Source organism: Marmota monax, unplaced genomic scaffold (assembly GCF_021218885.2).
Source record: "Marmota monax isolate L192 unplaced genomic scaffold, Marmota_monax_Labrador192_F-V1.1 WCK01_AAM20220418_F8-fsc00081, whole genome shotgun sequence".
NCBI classification, from domain to species: Eukaryota; Metazoa; Chordata; class Mammalia; order Rodentia; family Sciuridae; genus Marmota; species Marmota monax.
In genome coordinates, this window is record NW_026695234.1 from 5,752,426 (window position 1) to 5,772,857 (window position 20,432).

Consider the following 20,432-nt stretch of genomic DNA (forward strand, 5'->3'; position numbering starts at 1 on the left):
ATGGCTAAGTGGTAAATTTTATAAGCTATGTGTGTGTGTGTGTGTGTGTGTGTGTGTGTATGTGGGTGAGTATATGTGTATATATACATATATGTGCACACTTTTCAAAAATTTAGTTCAAATGTCTAGAAGTATTTTGGCAAAACCTGGGAATGAACAATCCTTGTTCTCCTGCCTGAATTTAGGAAATTTGGGGGGAGTAAATTCTCTTCTTCTGTCAAAAGGAACAGAACAGCAGCCTCTACCTCCTTCTATTCTTCCCACTCCTTCCCTCAGAGAACAGGGTCAAAAGCATGTCCAGGTAGAGCCAAGTGGTAGGGACAATTCAGGGTGACCTGCCTGACATGGCAGCAGGTGCAGTCCTGTCTTGGCATATAGACCATGTTCAGGGCTACTTGAACTCCTTTTCTGGATCCAGATCAGACCTTTGGGGTTAAGACAAAAGAAGGCTTTTCAACATCAACCTTTTACTCTGCCAACCCCAACTCTCAGTTCCTGTGTTCCCAGTGCCTAACCCAGTGCCTGCACACAGCAGATATTGAGTATTCGTGGGTAACTGAAAGGTGTCCTCACTCAAGTCCTTCCTATCCCATGCCAACTTTATGCAGATCAATGCAAGGAATAAGCCAATTTCTGCAGGGTGAGAAAGCTATGGAGGAGTGGGCAGGTGACGATAACAGAGGAAAATGCACAAGCAGAGCAGACGTTAAGCTGTTATTGCAAACGATTGTTTAAATAGTTGTAGTGTGCCAAGTACTGAGGCAAATTTGGACAGAGCGTTGGGGCGGGGCTTGACTGAGCAGAGTCTCTCCAGGAGGCGGACTTGCAGAAGTAACCAAGGTTGGAAGGGCATGTGGCTTTGAGCTTTGGGGAGGGGAGTTGCACCTAGAGGTTCCAAAGACTCTAGATTTTACCCTGAGCAGTCATGCTCCCCTATCCAAGGGATAAACTGAGTCCAAAGGGGGCTAGAAGCATTGACGCCATGTGACTGGCCAGGAGAAATGGGGCGTCCTTGGCCCGCCCATGGTGGGCTCTTGGCACATGTATGACACATGCTTCTGTGCGACCACAGGCGCAGAGCCGGTGGGTGACAGGGACCCCTTGCCTCTCTAACAGTGGAGACCGGTCGGAAGCCATCTGGTCCTGGCCCTCACTCCCCCGCCCCTGGGCTTGTGGGATGGGGGCCGTCTGGGCTCCGGGCTCTCGAGGCGCTCACTACCCGGGGTGCCGCGGGGGGGCGGGGAGAGCGGCCGCCTAGCCCAGCCCCGCGGATGACAGGAGCCTGGGAGCCGAGGAGGGAGGAGCCGCCGCCGCCGAGCGCTGGGCTGAGGAGCAGAGAGAGCGGGGCGCGGAGTGCGGGCGGCTGGGAGCGCGCTGAGCGGGGGAGAGGCGCTGCCGCACGGCCGGCCACAGGACCACCTCCCCGGAGAATAGGGCCTCTTTATGGCATGTGGCTGGTAACTTTCCTCCTGCTCCTGGACTCTTTACACAAAGGTGAGACCCGCGCGGGCAGCTGGGCGGAGGAGGCAGCGGAGCTGGGGTGCGCGCGGCTCGCCACAAGGCAGGGGTGCCCCGCGGGCTCCAGGTGCCCCGGGGCCGACCCCAGTGCGCAGCCCGGGACGGGTGTATCGGGGTGGGGCAAGCGCCCAGTGAAGATCCGGGTGAGGCTCAGCCTGGGACTGCTCTGCCAGCCACCGGAGCCTGCTGTTTTGGGGCGCGTCCGTGGGTTGGTAGCCAACGAAGCCCCTCATTTCCTCGCGGGGCCGCAGTTCTACCCTGGACCCCTCCCCCAGCCCCTCGCCCGCTTCATGTAGCTTGCTGGCCCAGGGACCCCAGGGTGCCCTCCGAGTCGGGATCTTCAGGCCATGACTCTTATCCAGTAGTCCTCGCTTATTCGAGCCTCGGACTCCGGCGGCTTACTCCTTCTGTACCTCGGTGCGCCCCTCCGCTGCCCCGACCCCCGCCCTGGCGCGAATGCGGGCGCAGCGCGTGGCGCTTATCCGCGCTTTAGCTGTATGCAACGTGGTGATAACTGGGGGTCCCGAGAGCTGGGGTCCCTTGGACAGCAAGTTTGTTCTCCAAGCCCAGGGGTCGCCCTGCCCTAACCCTCCCCCAGACCCCCCTGCCCCAGGCGCTAGCCCTGGCTTCGCGGCGCTGCCGCCGTGGCCACCTCAGGCAACGCACCCCTAGGTGCCAGATTCTCCTCTTCGGCAGCTCCTGGCCTGCTGGACCTGGGGACAAGTGTCCGGGCTGGGGGGCGTGTCCTCTCCCCGGAGAGAAAGGGTTGCTAGGGGTGAGTCCAGGTGTCCGGCTTGTCCAGACCTGCTCCTGGGGCGCTGCATACCTGATCCGCGAGGTAGCGGGACTGAGGAGTTGGCAAGAGGCAGACATTACCAACCCAAGCCACCTGGGCACCGAGTCCGGACCTGGCCAGCACTGGCAGTCCGGCTTCCAGGCTACAACAGAGGACGTGCCCCAGGCGCGCAGATGGCGGGAGATGAGGCGGCCGAACTCCGCGCCCTTGCGCTACAGAGCACACACGCTCGGAGAAGCTCATCTTTACCTGTTCAACCCTCTAACTTTTCTCCTTCGCGCCCTGGGGGCGGCTTCTGCCCCCCGCCCCCTTTGCCCTGGCGGTCGTCCCGGCCCAGAGGCAACTCTTGACCCCTATGCAACGGGGAAGGGCAATCTAGTAGAGGGTTAGCACCCCGGGAGGGGACAGGTCCTTCTCTGCTGAAACCCCAGTGGAGTCTGCAACCTGCCAGAGCCAACTGCAATGTCTAGGGGGTTGGGGGAGGAGGCTAACCCGTAATTGTAGATACCGCAGGGTCAAAGCCAGCCTTATGGTAAAGACTGCTGGGGTTTGCAGGGAGATCCCAATTGTGTGGGGCAGTGGGTAGCCTCTGATGGTGGATGAAGTAGTGGAGTTTCTCAGACCTAATGGGGGTTACTGGATAGCACACCAAGGCTGCTCTAGGTTATTTAACCCCTTGCCCCCCACATCTCACCCCTTCATGCCACCTTAGCAGAGCAAGAAACTGCCTTCTGTTCAGGCCCCTCCCCCCCGCACCCCAGTTTCCCTCTCCTCAGGCTCTTCCTGCCTCCCTCCGCCCCCACAGGCTGGTTCGGCTCACAGCTTTAATTACATTAATATTAAAAATACATAAGGTGAGGAGCGGCTTTCTCTCTCCATAGCTCTCTCCCTACCCCTCCCCCTTTCCCATTTTGTCAGGGAGAAAGCACAAGCCAGAGCTGTTGCCACAATCTTGCCCCCAATCCCCACCCCCACTTCTTCCAGAACAGCGGCTCCTCAGCAGTAGAGTCCCTTCGTTCAACAAATACCTGAAGGGTGCTGTCCTCCATCCCGCAGCCCATCATTAATAAATAAAGCTCAAGTTATTTGATAGGGATGGAACAGATAGAGGTGGGGGTGGAGAAAGGCCCAGAAGGCCACAGGACAGCCAGCCATGGGGCAGAATCCTTTTGCACTAGAGAAAGAAGTTGCCACTGGAGGTGGGCATGTGGGAAGGCAGGTGGCCCTGGGTGGCCTTTGGGTCTGGAGAACCCTGGTGCCCCTGAGATTCAGAGGCTCCAGCGTCTGTGTTGGGTGCCAGGGCGCCTCGCCAGACAGGCCTTTCTTTTTCTTGGTGCCTTAATTGGGTCTTAGGTGCCAGGCTGGTCCCCAGGGCCTGTTCCGCATGGGCTCGCATGGTAGGTGGGTGGTAGAGGAGGCTTGGGAATATGTGATGTGGGGAAAGCAAGGAAGATGGGGTTTGGTGTATTTTCTCTCCCGTTGCCAGTCACCCCCCGCGGCACCAAGGAAAATGTAAATGTGAATGTTCGAGCCTGTTACAGAAAACAATATCCTCTTGCAATAATTTGTACGTCCATCTGTGAGGAGAGGGAGGAGGCAGGGAGAGAGAGAGAGAAGAAAACAGGATGAGATGGAGCGTCCGCTGGATGGAATTAAGCAGTTATTGAATGTGTTTTAAGCTTCTGTTATTTCCATTCCTCTCAAAATACCTTTTTTTTTTTTTTTTGTAAATGAAGCCTGAGCTCAGTCTGATTTCCCAGAACTAAACCAGGAAGGTGGTTTTTTTTTATTTTGTTTTTTTTTAATAATCGGTTATCGAGTCTCCAATAACTGCCTTATTATTGCCAAAACAAACCCAGGTTTGGGCAGCCAGATGAACCCCAGCGAGGCTCTCTCCGTTGTTACATCCAGCGTGCCAGCATCTGTGTTGCCTGCATTTGCATTTTTACTGTGTAAAAGAACAAGCTTCCCCGGCACTAAAATTCCTGTTTTCTAAAAGCCAAAATAATGGGTTGCATTGATTTTTTCATTTCCCACCCCAACCTCTCAGATGGGGACTCATGGTTCTTCTCTCTGGAGAAGACCAAATTAAAAGCCTTTGTCAAGCCATTAAGAAAATCTCTAACATTCTGTTCAGTCTCTAATTAAGGGGGGGGGGGATTGGGAGAATGTGTTTTTAAAAACCCGAAGTGGCAAACACAACTTAGGGGAGGCAGGCGAAGGACCAGTGAATGTCCGCCAGGGGTGGGTTGGCAGAGGGGCTTGGCTGCTAGAATAACATGAAGAAGAATGGAATTGCCATCATGCCCGACAAACCTTTCTGATGCTGATCATTTTTTTCTGGGCATCCAAGCCAGCTGCCTTTAATATATTTCTGCAGCAGAATGAGGAGCTCAATTAGAAACAAAAAGCAAGTAAGTAGTTGACCCAAAGGCAGTACTGAAGTTGAGCAGATGTGGAGGACTGGCTGGAAAGGCTCAGTTTTCTTAGCATCAGGGTGGAGGTGGGCACATGAACAGGAGGTTTGGCCCAGTGACGGCTTGCTAAAGAAGCAGACAGCCTGGGAGAACCCAGGCACAAGGGAAGGTTCTACTCAGAGCATCTGATAGGCTGGGAGCCTTCGACAGAGGGGTGCAGACCTCAAGCTCCCCTTACCTTCTTTAGGAAATCCATCCTGTGACTTGCTTGGTTCCCTGCTCTGGCTGGTGAAGGATAATTTTATTTATGGATAAGGAGAGGGGAAGGTGGATGTTCAGATAGCTTTTTATCAGGGCAATAGGATCCAGGCTGAGAGATTCTCTCTTCTCTCGTGATCTTGGATGAGGTTTTTCTTGGGATGTTCAAAGTAGTTGCAAGAAGGACACCCCCCCCCAGTTCCCTGAGTGTTTTCTTAGCCTCTAGTTTGGTAGAGTCTAGTCAGTACTCATGTGACTGAAGAGGGTGAACCATAGGCAAAAGAGATGGCAGGTGTTAGGAACCCAAGGGCAGACTCTCGATTTGCATATAATTTGCATAGTGGTTTGCATGCTCACCTAGGTAGGCCAAGAGCCTAGCCTTCTGTGAGGGGCATCCTGATCTCAGCAACAGTAGCATCTAGGCAGTGGCTTTCTCCTTGCAAGGAACTGGGGTAGGCAGGTGTGGGAGAAGGACTGGTATCTTTGGTAGTGCTTCTATCTGGCTTCTGAGTTTTAGGCCTACAGGGAAGGGCTCAGCACTTAGTTCACTTTCCTGCAATGCCACCTCTCATGCCCAGGGACAGACAGTGGCCCTGTGGTCATTGGGGTAAGATGGGTGGCCACAGGCAGAGACACCTTAAGGCAGAGCAAACTTGGTGTATGGTTGTTCTTTTTGTTCTGCATGATTCCACTTACGGGAATCCAAGGCCAACATTAGTCTTCTGGTGAGCATACACCCAGGATGCAGAGAGCTGGGTGCTAGCATTGCAGTCAGGAGGTGGAGACATGTTGGCGGGAGGGATGGAAGTATGATGTGAGATGAGATGCTCTTTCACTCTCCAGTTTTTCAATATTCACCTTGGGAGGGGTCATGGCCCTCAGGAGATTGAGGAAGAGCCCTGCTTCTCATTCCACTATCATTAGGGCAGCTGGGGCATGTGGGGTGGTTCTGGCAGGGGCAGTGGGAAGACTTGCACTGTGGTAACTGGGCAAGGGTGTGCAGAGTTGGGAGTGATGCTCAAAGGGCAGGCACTCCAGGGAAGTGGGATGCCTGCGGTGGGAGCGTGGCCTCGGGATGGTCTTATCTGTATTTCTCAGGCCCTGGGCCAGTCCCACCCTCACAGGTACAGCTCTAAGGACTTCTAGAGTGTTTTCTGCACTTCTGCTGATCCATGAGGGCCCTGGTCCATCAGAACTCACAGAGCATCCACTCCCAAGGATGTCCTGTGGAGGCGTAAGGATGGGACTTAAGGGGATGATGGGTGGAGGTAGCGGTAAAGGGCCAGTGAGCAGGGCCTCAGGCCTTGAGGACCCCCTCCCCCAATGCTTTCAACCAGGGCTTCTATTCATCTTATATGTTGGAGTGTAAAAAAAAAAATTAGAGAAGATGGAAACCTGCTGGTATGATGGGAATTTGAAGTCAAAAGGAGACTTTTAGTCCTGCTACATTTCCTGGGCAAGTGACTTGGAGATTCCCTGAGCCTCCCTTTCTCCCAGTATGAAGTGGGATTAAAGGAGAGAATGCATGTAATGTAGCCAGAACAGAGTTGGTAGCCAATAAACATTAGACCTCTTCCTTTTTCTGCATGGGCTCCACCTCCTTCTCCCCCCACCCCCCAAAAGATCAGCAGATCCACCCACCCTGAGCAGTTGTGTTAACCAGCCATATTTTTTGGCCAGGCCAGCTGGTTGGACTTTGTAACAAGAAAGACGAGGCCAGTACAGGGGAGTTCTCTCATTCCTTCTATCACCTACCTGTATAACCTGCCCAGATCCTCTTCAGTGAGGCAGGGGATGCCATGTAGGCACTGAGTGTCCCTAAGAAGCCCAGTACTCTCCCTTCCCCTTGTCATAGCCACAGTGGAAATGGGGAGGACCTCAGGGTTGGCTCCAGATTTGGATTTGAGGGTGAGACAAAGGCTGGTCTCATATCTGCCAACAAAGGTTGGCACATTTCTACCACGGTTGGACAGAATCAGAGCAAGAACAATCCTGGGCCCAGGCACAGGGGTGCAATTCTGTAATCCCAGAGGCTCTGGTGGCTGAGGCAGGAGGATCATGAGTTCAAAGCCAGCCTCAGCAACTTAGAGAGGCCCTAAGCAACTCAGTGAGACCCTGTCTCTAAATAAAATACAAAAAAAGGCTGAGGATGGGGCTCAGTGGTTGAGTGCCCCTTGCCCCTGAGTTCAATCTCCAGTAAACTGCACCCCCCCAAAAAAAGAACAATCCTGGAATTAATACCATGCAAACCTATGTCAGTGCTCCTCACAGGGTGGGCCCATTGTCACTGGATGTGTCTCTGTGTGCTGGGATGAGTCTCTCTGTTTTCCAGGTAGCTCTGTGTATAGAGAACACCCTTGACAGCCCATGACCTTGGGGGTCCCTAACTTTATCCATGACCTGGTCTGCCACAGGGCAGCAGCATATGACCCAGAGGCCAAGAGCTGCCCATGGCTGGATATGGTCTGTGAGTTCTACAAGTGTGAGAAGGCTGTGGGCACATCAGCCTGTGTACCCTATTGAACAGATGTTTGTCCAGTGCTGCTGCGGTGTGAGCAGCATTAGCCTTGGGTACCACCCTTGCTACTCCAGCTGCTACTCCCCTCCATTCAGCACCCCTGCCCCCCTCCCTGTGCCCTTGCTCCACATGATGCTTGCACTGACAGTTTCCAAGGTCACCGTGTTCATTAAGAACAGTTATTCAAATGCTAGTTGCATATTCATTACACTGATTCTGAAGAGATGTGTGTGTGTGTGTGTGTGTGTGTTGGAAAGAGCATTTTCCACGGACGGCTCAGACTGTCTAAGTTAGGCAAGTTGCCTAATAGTTCATGCACCTCTATTTCTGAATCTGTATAATGGGCAAAATAGCCACTGTCCCAGCTGTCCCATGGGAGATTGTTATTGTATGTGTGCAAGAAGAAGGAGAGGCATACAGTTATATTCCATGTGACAATACTCTGTACACTGAATGAGGCAACGACATAGAAACACACACATGTAAAACCACAGCAAATCAGTTTTAGCCTTATAAATGCTCCACTGAAATGTAAGGTATAATTACTGTCATCTCATCATACTGGAATGATGAAGGTCTCACAGCTGTTTGTGGCTGTCTCCCCTTGCGGACCCCCCCACATATGGAGAATTTTCCTAGATTTGCTTTTCATCGTCATGGGGAACAGCTGATAAGGCACAGCCAGGCTGGCAATAGGCTTTCTGCAGCCAGCTCGGCAGATTCCCTGCGGCCCCGGTGCTGGTGGGAATGGGAAGGAGCTTACCCCTTGCTTCTCCCTTCCAGGTCCTTAGACTAACTCCCCTAGGGGTGATTCTGCTGCAGGGAATCTACAGTCTTTTGTGGGAAAAGAAGTGGGCAGGGTCCCTCCATGGGTGACCTCAGGTAAAGCCACAGCACTTGCTGGCATCCTTGAGAACCCTGCTGGGTCATCCCACTTTGGATGGGGAGCCTGCTCCGGGGCGGGCGGGAGCTCCAGGGGACTGGCATGAGTGAGACTCTTCCAGGGTGGGAAGGCACCTCGAAGGACAGGGACACCCTCTGCAGCTCCCCCACTAGGTTCCCTTCCTCTACTCCTGCACTTCCAGCTCCAGGGAACTCTTTCCTCACAAGGCAGCCCTTTCTCGGTCCTGTGCTTAAAATGAGTTAGATTGTCATTATTTTGTACCTTCTACTCTCTGGGCCTGGCTTTAGCTTTGGATCACTTGCCACCCTCAGCCACTTATAGATGGATGTCCTTCCCACCTGTGGTCCCTTCTGTAGGCACACAACATCCCTAGCCTCTCTGATGCTGTCTCACATGACATGGTCTTAGTGCTTCACAGTGCTCTGGGTGGCTCATTTTTGGACAGGGAGGTGAACAGAAGGGACAGAGCAGTGGTAACAGCACTCAGGTCTCAACCTGGGCACTGGCTCGCTGTGTCCCTGGGGTAAGTGACTCCACCTCTTTGTGAATGGAGGAGATTGGACAAAATAATCACTTAAGTCCCTCAAGTGTTAACAACAATCTAAATCTAGGATTCTCCAGGGACAACTGTGCTGTCTGAGTTGACTCCCTAGAAAGAACTTTCTGGCCATAAGAGGCCTTCCTTTGACAGGGCCTGTCTAGAAAGGGCTGGAAGATTAAAGAGTCTGTCCGACTGTCAGCTGTTGCTCATAACTTCTCCTGGAGCTGATGGCGCAGGGGCCTTGCAGGTTGAAGGCTAGCTGTATCTTTGTTGGAGGGCAGAGATTTCTGGTTGCTGGTTATAGGACCTATGTTTGTGCTAAGAATCTTAAAAACAAAAACAAAAGCAAAAAAAAAAAAAAACAAAAACAAAAACAAAAAAAAACAAAAAAAACCACCCCTATTTGTGATAGGCCCGGGGTGGGAGGTGCTTCCACAGTGTTTCTCATTGGAATTGAAAGTGGGGAAGAAGCTGCTGGATCATTTTGATGACTAGGATAGGGGGCTGCTGGCATTTAGTTGAGGGGGAAGATGAAACATCTAATGCCTGGGATAGTCCTAAATAATTTTGAATTGTCATACCCCAAATAGCCCTCCTGCATCAGACCCCCACCCCCACCCCCGGCCCCTGCAGTGTGCTCCTTGCTCCGAGAGGCCTGAGTATAGCCCGTAGTGTGGCTGTTCAGAAATGCAGCCTGGATGAGGGAGGCCAAGTTTGGCACTTGATTGTGTCCTACCAGCTGGCAATACCAGAGAAAAACCTGTCTTCTTAACTATAAAATGGGCTTTTCTTTTTATGGAGTCTTAAGCAGTTATCTACATTAAAGGGTTGTAATCATGCAAGTGAGGGGCTTCTCATGGTGCCTGGTACAGAATAAATGCTCAGAAGAAATCATGGCAATGGTGATGGTGAAGGTGGTATGTCTAATTTGGGGGAAGCCATAGTCAGAAGGCATAGGACTTGGACCCATGGTCACTTCTTATCTAAGGACAGGCCCAACTTGGCTTGCCTGGGAAATGCTCTGATGCATGACTCACCTTCTCCCAGGGGCCTGGATTCGCACTGTCTCCCAGGTGCAGATGTATCACAGGGGGCTTTCTCGCTTCTAGCAGATCCTTAGTTGGGTTTTGGTGGATTTGGTATTTGGGCTGAGACACCACTAATGGATCCTCCCTGGACCCAAATTTTCCAACTGGGAGATGAGAACAATTAGAGTGGAGGCACATAACACATCTCCCATGAAAACCTTTGTGTGCAAATGCTGTGCAGTAATCAACCTTGCAAGTCAATCTAAGAAACCTCACCAGCCCACACCTGGGAGAAGAACTCCAGGTGAGACCTTGGGGGCAGCAGCATAGTGGCTGTTGAAATGCTCTGTGGTCATTGATCACACCACTATTATTTTATTGACTCGATCACCAAATTCAGTTAATTAATGTGGTAGGAAGATCTTGTCAGCTAGGCTGATGAGAACTGTCTGTTGTCACAAAGGGTGACCTAGAAGTCCAGGATAGCAGGTCCACTTTTTCTGTGGACTGAGGGCACCTGCTTGACAGACTCAGGAAATCTCGTAATCTAAGGCTGTCCAAGTGGTTCTTGTGCATATTAATGTTGGAGCACTACTGTCTGAGTTATCATTATTATTATCCTAGGCGAGTGATAAACGTTTATTGCATAAGGACCCATTTATGCCATAAGTGCCGCTGTATACCTGATATAAGGATAATGCTCACAACAATAGCCAAAAATCTTTGGATGGTGCCAGGCATTTATATCCACCAGAAACTGTCTTTGAGGTATTATCTGTCTTGTTGTTTTTTATTGATGGAGAAACTAAGGTACAGAGAAGCAAGGTCATTTTGGTCAAGTTGTGCATATTGTTTGTAAGTGACAGAGTAGGGATTTGAACCCAGGGAGTGTGGTACCAGAGTCCTGGCTTTCACCCACTGTGCTAAGTGCTCTGCCCAGAGGGGAGAATGGTTACAAATACGGTCACTGTCCTCAGGGAGCTCACCTTTCTGCATGAGAGATGGTGCTTTCTGCTGCTTGGTCCTGCCCACTCCCCTTGCTCCCTGCTCCCCTGAAGACCTACCGCCTGTCCCTCTCCCTACACTGCTGAGCTGGGGCAAGGTTGCCCCTCGAAGGCTCTCCCCCAGCTCAGAGGGGGCGTTGCAGCATCCCCAGCCCTGGTTAGGCACTCTAGGTTGAAGAGTCCAGTGAATGAGAGGAGTAAATATTGTAAGGGAAGAGAACAAAATGACTCATTCTCCCTGTGGAGGTGGCGAGGTGTTAATATTTCAGTCCCCTCCACTTGTCATTTACAATGATTGGAGATGATAACATGGGGGTGATTCGACGTGCACTCGGGAGGAAGCCTGAATGGGCCAACTCCTGGCAGTGCCGCCAGACGCCCCCGTCCCCATCCGGGCAGGTAGGGTGGGAGCCCGGGGACGTCGCCTACACTACACTAATCCCGATGCCCAGACAGCGGAGGGCCAGCGAGTGAGTTGATATGATGGATATTTAGGTCTCAGCGGTGACCCTGGGGGCAGCCCAAATGCCTGGGGGCGATATCTGGTTTAAAAATATTGCAGTGCTATTTCTACACCTCTAATCTCCTAGCGATTTGGAGCCTGTTTTATGAAACACAGCGTCGGGTGGTGCTCCATGTTAAACGGCGGAGAAGATTAAATGGGTTTAAGTCTGGGCGTCTGTCACATGACAGCCAAGCCCATAACTTCCATTTTCTATTAAAAATCCATTTCCCCCTTTGACCAGAAGAAGCTTTGCTGTTGATATGAATGTCTCTGTCTTTATTTATGAAGTGTTTCCCCCTCCTCTTCTTTCTCCCTGTAAATTTGCCTGGTTCTGTCTGCAGAGGGAGGAAAGATCCGGAGGGAATGACAAGGATTTAAGGGGGACACTTGGGGTCTGCTGTCAGGGGATCTGCTTGCCAAAGTGGGACTGGCTTGGAGAGAAAGGTGACAGAGAAACCTCAGGAAGGCCCAGACTTGGAACTCTTCAGCGCCGTGGTGGGAAAAACTCAGCTTTAGAGTCAGACAGATCTCTGTTGAAATCTGCCTCCATGTCTTCTTTTTTTCTTTTCTTTCTCTTTTTCGTTTTTTAGGGGGGAGCAGGTACCAGGGACTGAACTCGGGGGCACTCGATCACTGAGCCACATCCCCAGACTATTTTGTATTTCATTTTAGAGACAGGGGCTCACTGAGTTGCTAGCGCCTTGCTTTTTGCTGGGGCTGGTTTTTAACTCGCGATCCTCCTGCCTCCGCCTCCTGAGCTGCTGCAATTACAGCTGCTTTTCTTTCTTTTCTGAAATGGGGGTCTTGCTATGTCTCCCAGGCTAGCCTTGAACTCCTGGGCTCAAGTGATCCTCTCACCTCAGCCTCCTAAAAGCTGAGATTATAGATGTTCCATCACACCTGGGTAGCTCCACCTCTTTCTAACTGTATGATCTAAAGGACTCATTGACTCCCTCAAAAATGAGACCAACAGGACCCCCCACTTCATACTTCTCCGTGAGGATTAAGTGAGGAAATGCCTCTGAAGTATCCAAGCCCAGTGCCTGGCACAGAGTAGGCGCTCAATACATGTTGGTCTCCTTTCTTTTGAGGACTTGGAGCCATGAGCCAGGCCAAGATGCCTTCAGGGAAGCAGGTGTGAGGCCAAAGTGAAGTCAGGCATGAGGACAGTAGGAACTGGAGTCAGAGGACCCTCCAGCACCCTGCCTGTCCAGGCTTGCTGTCCTCCACCTGTGCCCCGTGCCTTCTGCATCAAGGGCCCAGCACCCCAACCAGCCAATTTTGCCTCTTTTCCCCCCAGGGTCCTCCACACATGCCCCACCCAGGTGGCTGTAGCACCATGATGCAGACCATCCTGTTCAGGAATTGCCTCCCCCTGCCCACCCTCCTGTTCAGACCTTCCTTCCAGTTCAGCTCAGGACTCCTAGCCCAAAGCTTTTTCTCCGGCTGCTGTGGAACCTACCTCCCCTCCACCCTGTGGCTCTTGTTGCCTGAATCGATGCTTCCACCTGTCCTTAAACCCAGTCCTTGTGATGTTCACCTTTCCTGTTCACCATCTTATTTAAGAGATTCTGGATGGGGGACCCTTCTCCCCTATCTTCCATGTCTCCCACCTTACCTGGAACCCTGTGGAGCGTGTGACTGGTGTTTGGGATCTATTCCCTGAAGAATGAGTCTTTCCTGGCCCATGGATCAGGGAGGAATGGCGAAGGGGCAGGGTCAGGGAGTCACTGAGGGAAAGAAGATGCAGGGGGTTTGAATTTTGCAAGGCTGCAGGGTGGAGCTGTGCCCTGGTTATCTTTCTTTCTTCTTTTAAGAAACAGAGTCTCAGTGAGTTGCTTAGGGCCTTGCTAAGTTGCTGAAGCTGGCTTTGAACATGCGATCCTCCTGCCTCAGCCTCCTGAGCTGCTGGGATTAGAGGCGAGCGCCACCCTGGCTCCTGGTTATGTTTCAAAGTAACCTGAGGGAGAGCTCTTGACTTCTCAGGGAGAGCTGGGACTAGTTCCCGCTATGCATACATCCTCGTTAAGGGAACCCAACTCTTCCACATTGCCTTTGCCAACTCAGCAGTCCTGTGAGGTAGGTAAGATGGTGCAGTTACCCCTTTCTCCCATCCCTTTTGCAAACGAGGACACTGAGGTTTAGAAAGCCTACATAGCTTGCCTGAGGCCACACCACAAAGATGGTTCTGTCACTCTTTCTAGGGCATGCCCTATCACCAGCTCCTTTCCAAGTTTGCTGAGGTTTTGCCACTGCAGATCCCAATAGGAGTCTAATAAAGAGGGGAAGCCCCCATATTGAGGCCTTACCAGTCTCCATGAGATCAGAATGAGGGCCAGGCCCTTGCTACTCACCCTCTATCCCCCAGTGACTGAGCCCACCCATTGCTTCTGCAGCCACTTAGCTGCCTTGCACCCAGCCTTCAACTTGGCACCTAGCAGAGAGTTCCCATTTTTTGTTGACCGGTGCCTCAGTTTCCCCTTTATAGCTTTGCCCACTACTTTCTCTTGGCAGGTAGGGTGAAGCTAAATTAATGTTTATTTAAGGACTTCTGCATTCTGAGCTGACAGGTGCCTTGTGATAGTAAAATATGAACCCAATGTAAGTGCAAAATGCTATTGTTTTACACCTGAGGGTGATGTTTCATAATGGCAGTGCACTGTCAGAGTCGTAAGCAGAAATGAATGGTGTGTCTAATCCCCCCCAGTTCCCCCAGACTCTGAAGACAGCAGCTCACATCCTGGGGTAGGAGAAATATGAGGCTACTTGTCTTTTGCTATAAATCTGCTGTTTCATCAGCCCTGACAGGTGGCTGGACAATCCCAGTCAATTCATCAATTAAATCTACCCATTCGTAGTTGCTGGGAGCCTCGTGTCCTTGGTTATGGCAAGATCTGAGGCCTAGAGTGCAGGAAGGCTTCTGTCATCATGGTTGATGCTGCCAATGGGAGCAGAGAGGCCCTGGGCACAGGGCTCTCCTGGGAGGCCAGGAGAATGGAACAGACTTCCAGCCAGGAGAAGAGACTAGAAGTTTGGAGTGGGTTGGGATGAAGGAAGGGGTGGGTGTCCAGGCTGGAAAACCAGATTTTGTGGTTTGATGTGTCTTTGGCTTGGTTATTCAATTGAGCTAGTGCAGCCATCTTCTGGCTCTGGTGTAAGAGAGAGTTGGGCTCCCGGGCCAGCTCCAGCATGTTGTGTTACTTTGGGTTAGTCCGTTAACTTCTCAGAATCCACAATTACGTATCTGTAAAATGGAAATAATGATAATAATAATGACACCTCCTAGAGAGTGATGAAGATTCAGTATAATAGATGTCTAACAGAAATAGAATGTCCTGAACAGGCCAGGCACCCAGTCTGGCCTAGAGTTGACAGTGCAATCGGTGGTGACGATTATTTTTGCCCAACGTATTGTCATGACAGAGGGCCCTATCAGACTTACCCTCAGGTGTCTACTTACCCTCTCCCATGAATAGGACGATTCCTGAATCCCTTCCTCTTTGAACTCTCTCTCAGCTTTTTTTTTTCCTTTAGTACTGGAAATTGAACCCCAGGGGTGCTTTACCACTAAGCCACATCATCAGTCCTTTTTATTTTTATTTTTTTTATTTTGAGACACGTTCTCGCTAAGTTGCTGAGGCTGCCCTCCAATTTATAATTCTCTTGCTTCAGCCTCCTGAGTCACTGGGCTTACGGATGTGCACCATTGTGCCCATATTTTTCTGTATTTTCTAAGTCTGTTTCTCAGGTACAGTGTAGACTCCTTTTGTACCTTGATGGATTTTTGGCTTCTAAGAAGCTGCCACAGTGAGAGTGTCTGATGAACTAGGTTGTCTCCTAGAAGAAGCACCCAGAACTCCAGAGTGATTTCCCTGCTTCTAGAAGCTAAGGAATGTCTGAAATGTCCAGACTCTAAAAGGGGCCACTCTCCAGTGTATGTGTGTGTGTTCTTGGCCTGCTGAAAAATGGATTTGGTGGCCAGGTTGTGTTTGAGGAAGGCAAGGTTTCCCTCTTTATTATTGCACTGGTCACACGATAGCCACACATCACCTACTGCTTAAGAAAGCAGCTCTGGGATCAGTCACCTGGGTCTGCATCTCAAAGCCCTCACTTAGCTGGTTGGGCGGTCTTGGGTAAGATGCTCTCTTAGTGTCTTGGCTCCCTCATCTTTAAGTGGGGATAATAATGGGACCTATCTCATAGGGTTGTTAAGGAGATTAAATGAAGTCGGTTAAGCAAGGTCCTGGCATTAGGGACTGGTATGTGGGTGATGCTCAATAAGTATTTGGTAAATGGATCTTGATAGGGAAGCCTTTTGGAAGATAACCAGGTTCTTGGACATGAGGCCGCATATGTGTGGAACCAGAGAAAGCTCCCTTTCTTGGCTTCTCAGTTTGCTAACGCATGCAATGGGATGATTTCATGATCATGGAGAACTCTGGCCACTGAGATGGGAATGTTACGAGAGCTTCTGGACCCAGGTACCCACTAGCAGACTCGCTCAACCACCAACCCTGTGACCGTCACGGGAAAGGTAGTGTGCAGAGGGGGAGGATGGCTAGCCATGCTGCCCCCCTTCTCCAAGTGGCTTTCAGCGGCTAAGGGTGCAGTGCCTGATGGGGACAGCAAATGCATTTGCTGCTAAGAGGACGCCCCTGACACCGCATCAAGGAGCCCACAGATGTTTTTTCCAGCACGGCTGCTAATGGCTTCATCACAGCTTTTTATGAGATGATGTGAATTGCTCTGGCCAATGAGGCTTAATGGCCTTCCTCAACGACCTGCCTGCTATATTCTCCCTGGAGGCTCAGCTCAGAGTTAAGCCAAGAATATTAATACAGGCCGGATGTGGGCCCTCCCCCTCCCCATAAAGTTGTGGAAATTGAGGTCAAGTTGGGTCCCCTGCAACGTTCTTTAAACAAGCAGCAGTGGTTTGTTTGCTCCTTGATCTTCCTGGTGAAAAGAGAATGGCTTCCAGCTGGAGACCTGGGACCAGGTCCTCTCTTCCTCTGGGTTTGCTCCCACTTGCCTGGAGGTGGCCTTTTTAAAGGGACAGGCTCCGTGGTGGGAGGGAGAGCCCCTAAATCCAACAATCAGGGCTGCTGGGATAGGAGGAGGAAGTACCAAGGCCTTATGCTGGGAAGAGCGGAGCAGACAGCTCGGTCCTTCCCGCCAGGCAGCCCTGAGAGCATTCTGTGGTGGAGGGAGGGCCTGGCGGACAACATGTGAGAGATGAAGTTGTCTTTGCCACCTTGTCCATCCTCCCCACCGCCCATTTTGCAAATGAAGGAGCAGCAGATCAGAGAGAGGAGGGCAGCTCCACAGGGGGCCCTGTCAGGCCTGGGTCTCTCGCTCCCTGAGCTTGGATCTTCCCTACCCACTGCACCACTGGTCCTCATTCTGCCCTGTGTGGCAGTGCATTTTCCAAGGACATTTGGCGGGCCAGGATGGCTTTCAGGGCCTCCTCATGTTCCAGGCAAGTGTCCCCTTCCTCCAGCCACTCCTCTTAGGCCACAGTTTTGAGACCTTGACTTCTCATTTGTAGTATGGTATGAAGGGCACTAAAATCCTCATCAGGAGCAAAGGCATCAAATTTCAGTTCTGTAACTTGGTTGCTTGCTCCTGGACAAATCACAGCTACTACCCTCAGTCTATAGGATGGCGGTATCCAAAAGGGGAGATGCGTCTTCTCTCGGGGCTGTGCAGATGAGCTGAGACAATGATCAGAACTGGCCTGCATAGAGTAGGTGCTTACTAAATATTTATTTAAGCATTTCAGTCTCTCTCTCTCTCTCTCTCTCTCTCTCTCTCTCTCTCTCTGTCTGTCTTTTTGGTACTAGGAATTAAACCCAGGGGCATTTTACCACTGAGCCACATCTCTAGCCCTTTTATTATATTTTATTTAGAGATAGAGTCTCCCTAAGTTGCTGACATTGAACTCACAGTCTCCTGCCTCAGTCTCCTGAGCTGCTGGGATTACAGATGTGCACCACTGTCCCAGGATCAGTGTCTCTCTTAATATGTGGATGTCATAGTGGGTGGTGACTTTAAACCCTTCACCATAGCAGGGTGTGTGGCAGCCTCTTCTCATGGAAGGTGAGAATTTTTAACTTTTGCCATTCCTGAGCTAGCCTGAAAGTTTCTATGGTGCAGAAACTGTCTCTTTATGGTCAGTACCTAGTATATAGCAGTCCTGGTGACTGGCTGATGCTTGAAAGTCAGATGCGGGTCCTGGTGCTTGCAGGCCTGAGGCATGCCGGCCTGGGGGGCCATGTGGGTGTTAAGAGGGCAGTCCTCACCACATCTCTCCTTCTGCCTCCCCTGCAGCCCGCCCTGAAGATGTCGGCACCAGTCTCTACTTTGTAAATGATTCCTTGCAGCAGGTGACCTTCTCCAGCTCCGTGGGGGTGGTGGTGCCCTGCCCGGCCGCAGGCTCCCCCAGTGCGGCCCTTCGATGGTACCTGGCCACAGGGGACGACATCTACGACGTGCCACACATCCGGCACGTGCATGCCAACGGGACGCTGCAGCTCTACCCCTTCTCCCCTTCCGCCTTCAATAGCTTTATCCACGACAATGACTATTTCTGCACAGCGGAGAATGCCGCCGGCAAGATCCGGAGCCCCAACATCCGCGTCAAAGCAGGTAAGGGAGGAGATGGCTGCCCCCCACTTGTGGAGCTGGGTGTGCTAGGCAGGGCTAGGGCTGGGCTCAGCAGGCCATCACCGGGAGGATATATGTGTGACATGCACAGGCTGGAGAAGCCATTCGCTTAGGACAGCTTCCTTGTTCTTCTGACTCTTAGCTCAGTCACCTCCTGGGTGTGCAATCAAGTAAGCTACCTTCCGAGCCTCGGTTTCTTCATCTGCAGTCAACGCAAGCACCTACCTCGTACATCACTGTGTGTGAAGTTAAATGAAATAGTGCTCATTTAACTTTAAGTACTTAAAACTAAGTACCACGCTCACTTCAGTACTGGACTCATAGAAAATACTGGTTGAGTTTCTTTGTCTAAAACCTTTTATTGAAATATATAAAGAAAAGTTAACATGTTGTAATAGTAGCTGGGTGAATTTTCACAAGGCTCAACTAATGCTTCAGATGCAGAAATACAAACCAGCACCCCAGAGGCCTCCCTCCTGTATTTTGGTCACTGTTCCCCTATCAGGAACGGCTCTCCTGCCTTCTAACAATTTAGAAGTCTTGCTTGTGTTTGTTCTTCGCATAAGGGAGTCCTGCAGGATGCGTTTTGTGGAATCTCTGGCTCATTCCTGTGATGGTGGGATTGACGCTGGCTCTTGTGCAGAGTGGGAAGTCTCCAATTCCCGTGCTGTCTAGTACTCCATTGTGTCCCAGGCTACATGCTCTTTGTTCATCCTGCTGTCCATGGACGTTTGAGTCTAGCACAGCTCATGAGAACTGGCACTTAGATGAAGTTCATTGTGGAAAACTTGGAGCAGTGAAGGATTCAGGTCTTTGGAAGAGTTGATGCAGGCAAGGAAGTAAGCCTTTCTCCATTAGTCCCTTTAGAGAAAATACAAAGTCTGATTTCCCTGGATCAAGGCTGGAAGAGAGCAAATGGCTCAGACCAGCTGTTCCTAACTAGGGCATCATGATGCACTGCTGTGCCCTGGTCACCTCCAACAGCATATGGCACTGGAGGATGGGAAAAGGTTTGCTTAGTAGGGTTTTGGGTGCAAGAGGGCAGGTAGTGCTCTTGCCAGCCTGCTGCAGTGACCCCAGGGCCTGATGCACCCTCTTTCTTGATGATGCATTGAGCAGGCCCAGGAGAGAGTTCCAGGGAGGCCTCTGGGCCTGCCTGCTTGGTGGCAGACCCTGCAAGATGAGCTTGTCTAACCTCCCGGGTCCTTCTGCTTTAGGGATCCCTTTCACAAGGATAGGGTTCCAAGGCTCTAAGAACAGGGGTGTGAGAGGGTGAATTGAAAGCTCTGCTTCTTGCCATGGGTTTGCCTGGGGTCAACCTGAACTCTCAGGATTGAGCCATGCCCAAGGTTTCTCTCCCAGGCTCCCCAGGGAATCTGCTCTTGGGAGCAGGTCCTTTGTACTGTTCAACTCTTAATGCAATACCAAGTGCTGGGCTGGGAGGCCTGGATTCTCCAGTGCTGGTCTCTGCAGCCTGGAGGACTAGACTACGGGACAAGGACATCCTATTTCCTATAATAGACTGTAGTTGGGTTACATGCTGTTTTTCACTGTACATCTATAAAGGGTTTCTTACAAATGAGAAAACTATGACAAAGAGAGATTAGGTGACTTTCCCAAAGGCATGCAGCCACTTCATTGGAGAGGTGCCACTGTCATGAAAGGCAGCATTCCTGAAGCACGTTCCACATGCTGGGACTTGTACGAGCTATTGTACAAGTGAGGAAACTGAGGCTCCAAAGGTGAACCCTTCCTGTCCAGGATCTCGCACTGGCCAGATGACGAAGCAGGGCCTGTTTGTTGCATGCTCTTACCGTCAACTTTTCCAACTCCCCTGCTCCCCTGAGGGTGGAGCGCGCCTCAGCCTGTCCTCTTGCCTCCACCGCTCCGCTTCCCTCCAGAGTGAGCTCCTTCAGGCTCCTTTATTCAAGATGTGTGTCCCAGAAATGGAGGCAGTGCTGCCAACCCCACAGAAGGGCTGGACCGCAGCCCCAGGCAGCTGGCAGCACCTCAGCCAGCAATACCTCTCCTCCCTCCTCGCCTCCACCCCCGATTCCTTCCCCATCACAGCCATAGCAGGGAGGAAGGGAAGAATGGACGCCTGGGAAGGCCAAGGAGGGCGGGACCCACTGGAAATATAACCAATTAAGAGGCTCCTGATGACGCCACAGAGGCTGCAGGTGCACAGCCGGGGGGCTGCCAGGGCCTTTAGTGTCGCCTGGCAACCATGGCAAGGAGAGGAGAAGGGCACGTTGCCCAGGTGCCTGCTGAGGGACAAGG

General features: G+C 51.5%; 1 protein-coding gene across 1 annotated transcript in view; it reads left to right on the top strand.

Annotated features, from left to right (window-relative positions):
- Nucleotides 1-1,330: 1,330 nt before the first annotated feature.
- The window catches only part of Dscaml1 (DS cell adhesion molecule like 1), a 321,656-nt gene continuing 302,554 nt past the window's right edge, over nt 1,331-20,432 (top strand). The window contains exons 1-2 of the mRNA XM_046438707.2: nt 1,331-1,494; nt 17,817-18,134. Coding sequence (XP_046294663.1) covers nt 1,449-1,494; nt 17,817-18,134 — 364 coding nt within the window. The 5' untranslated portion in view covers nt 1,331-1,448. The remainder of the gene's footprint in view (nt 1,495-17,816; nt 18,135-20,432) is intronic.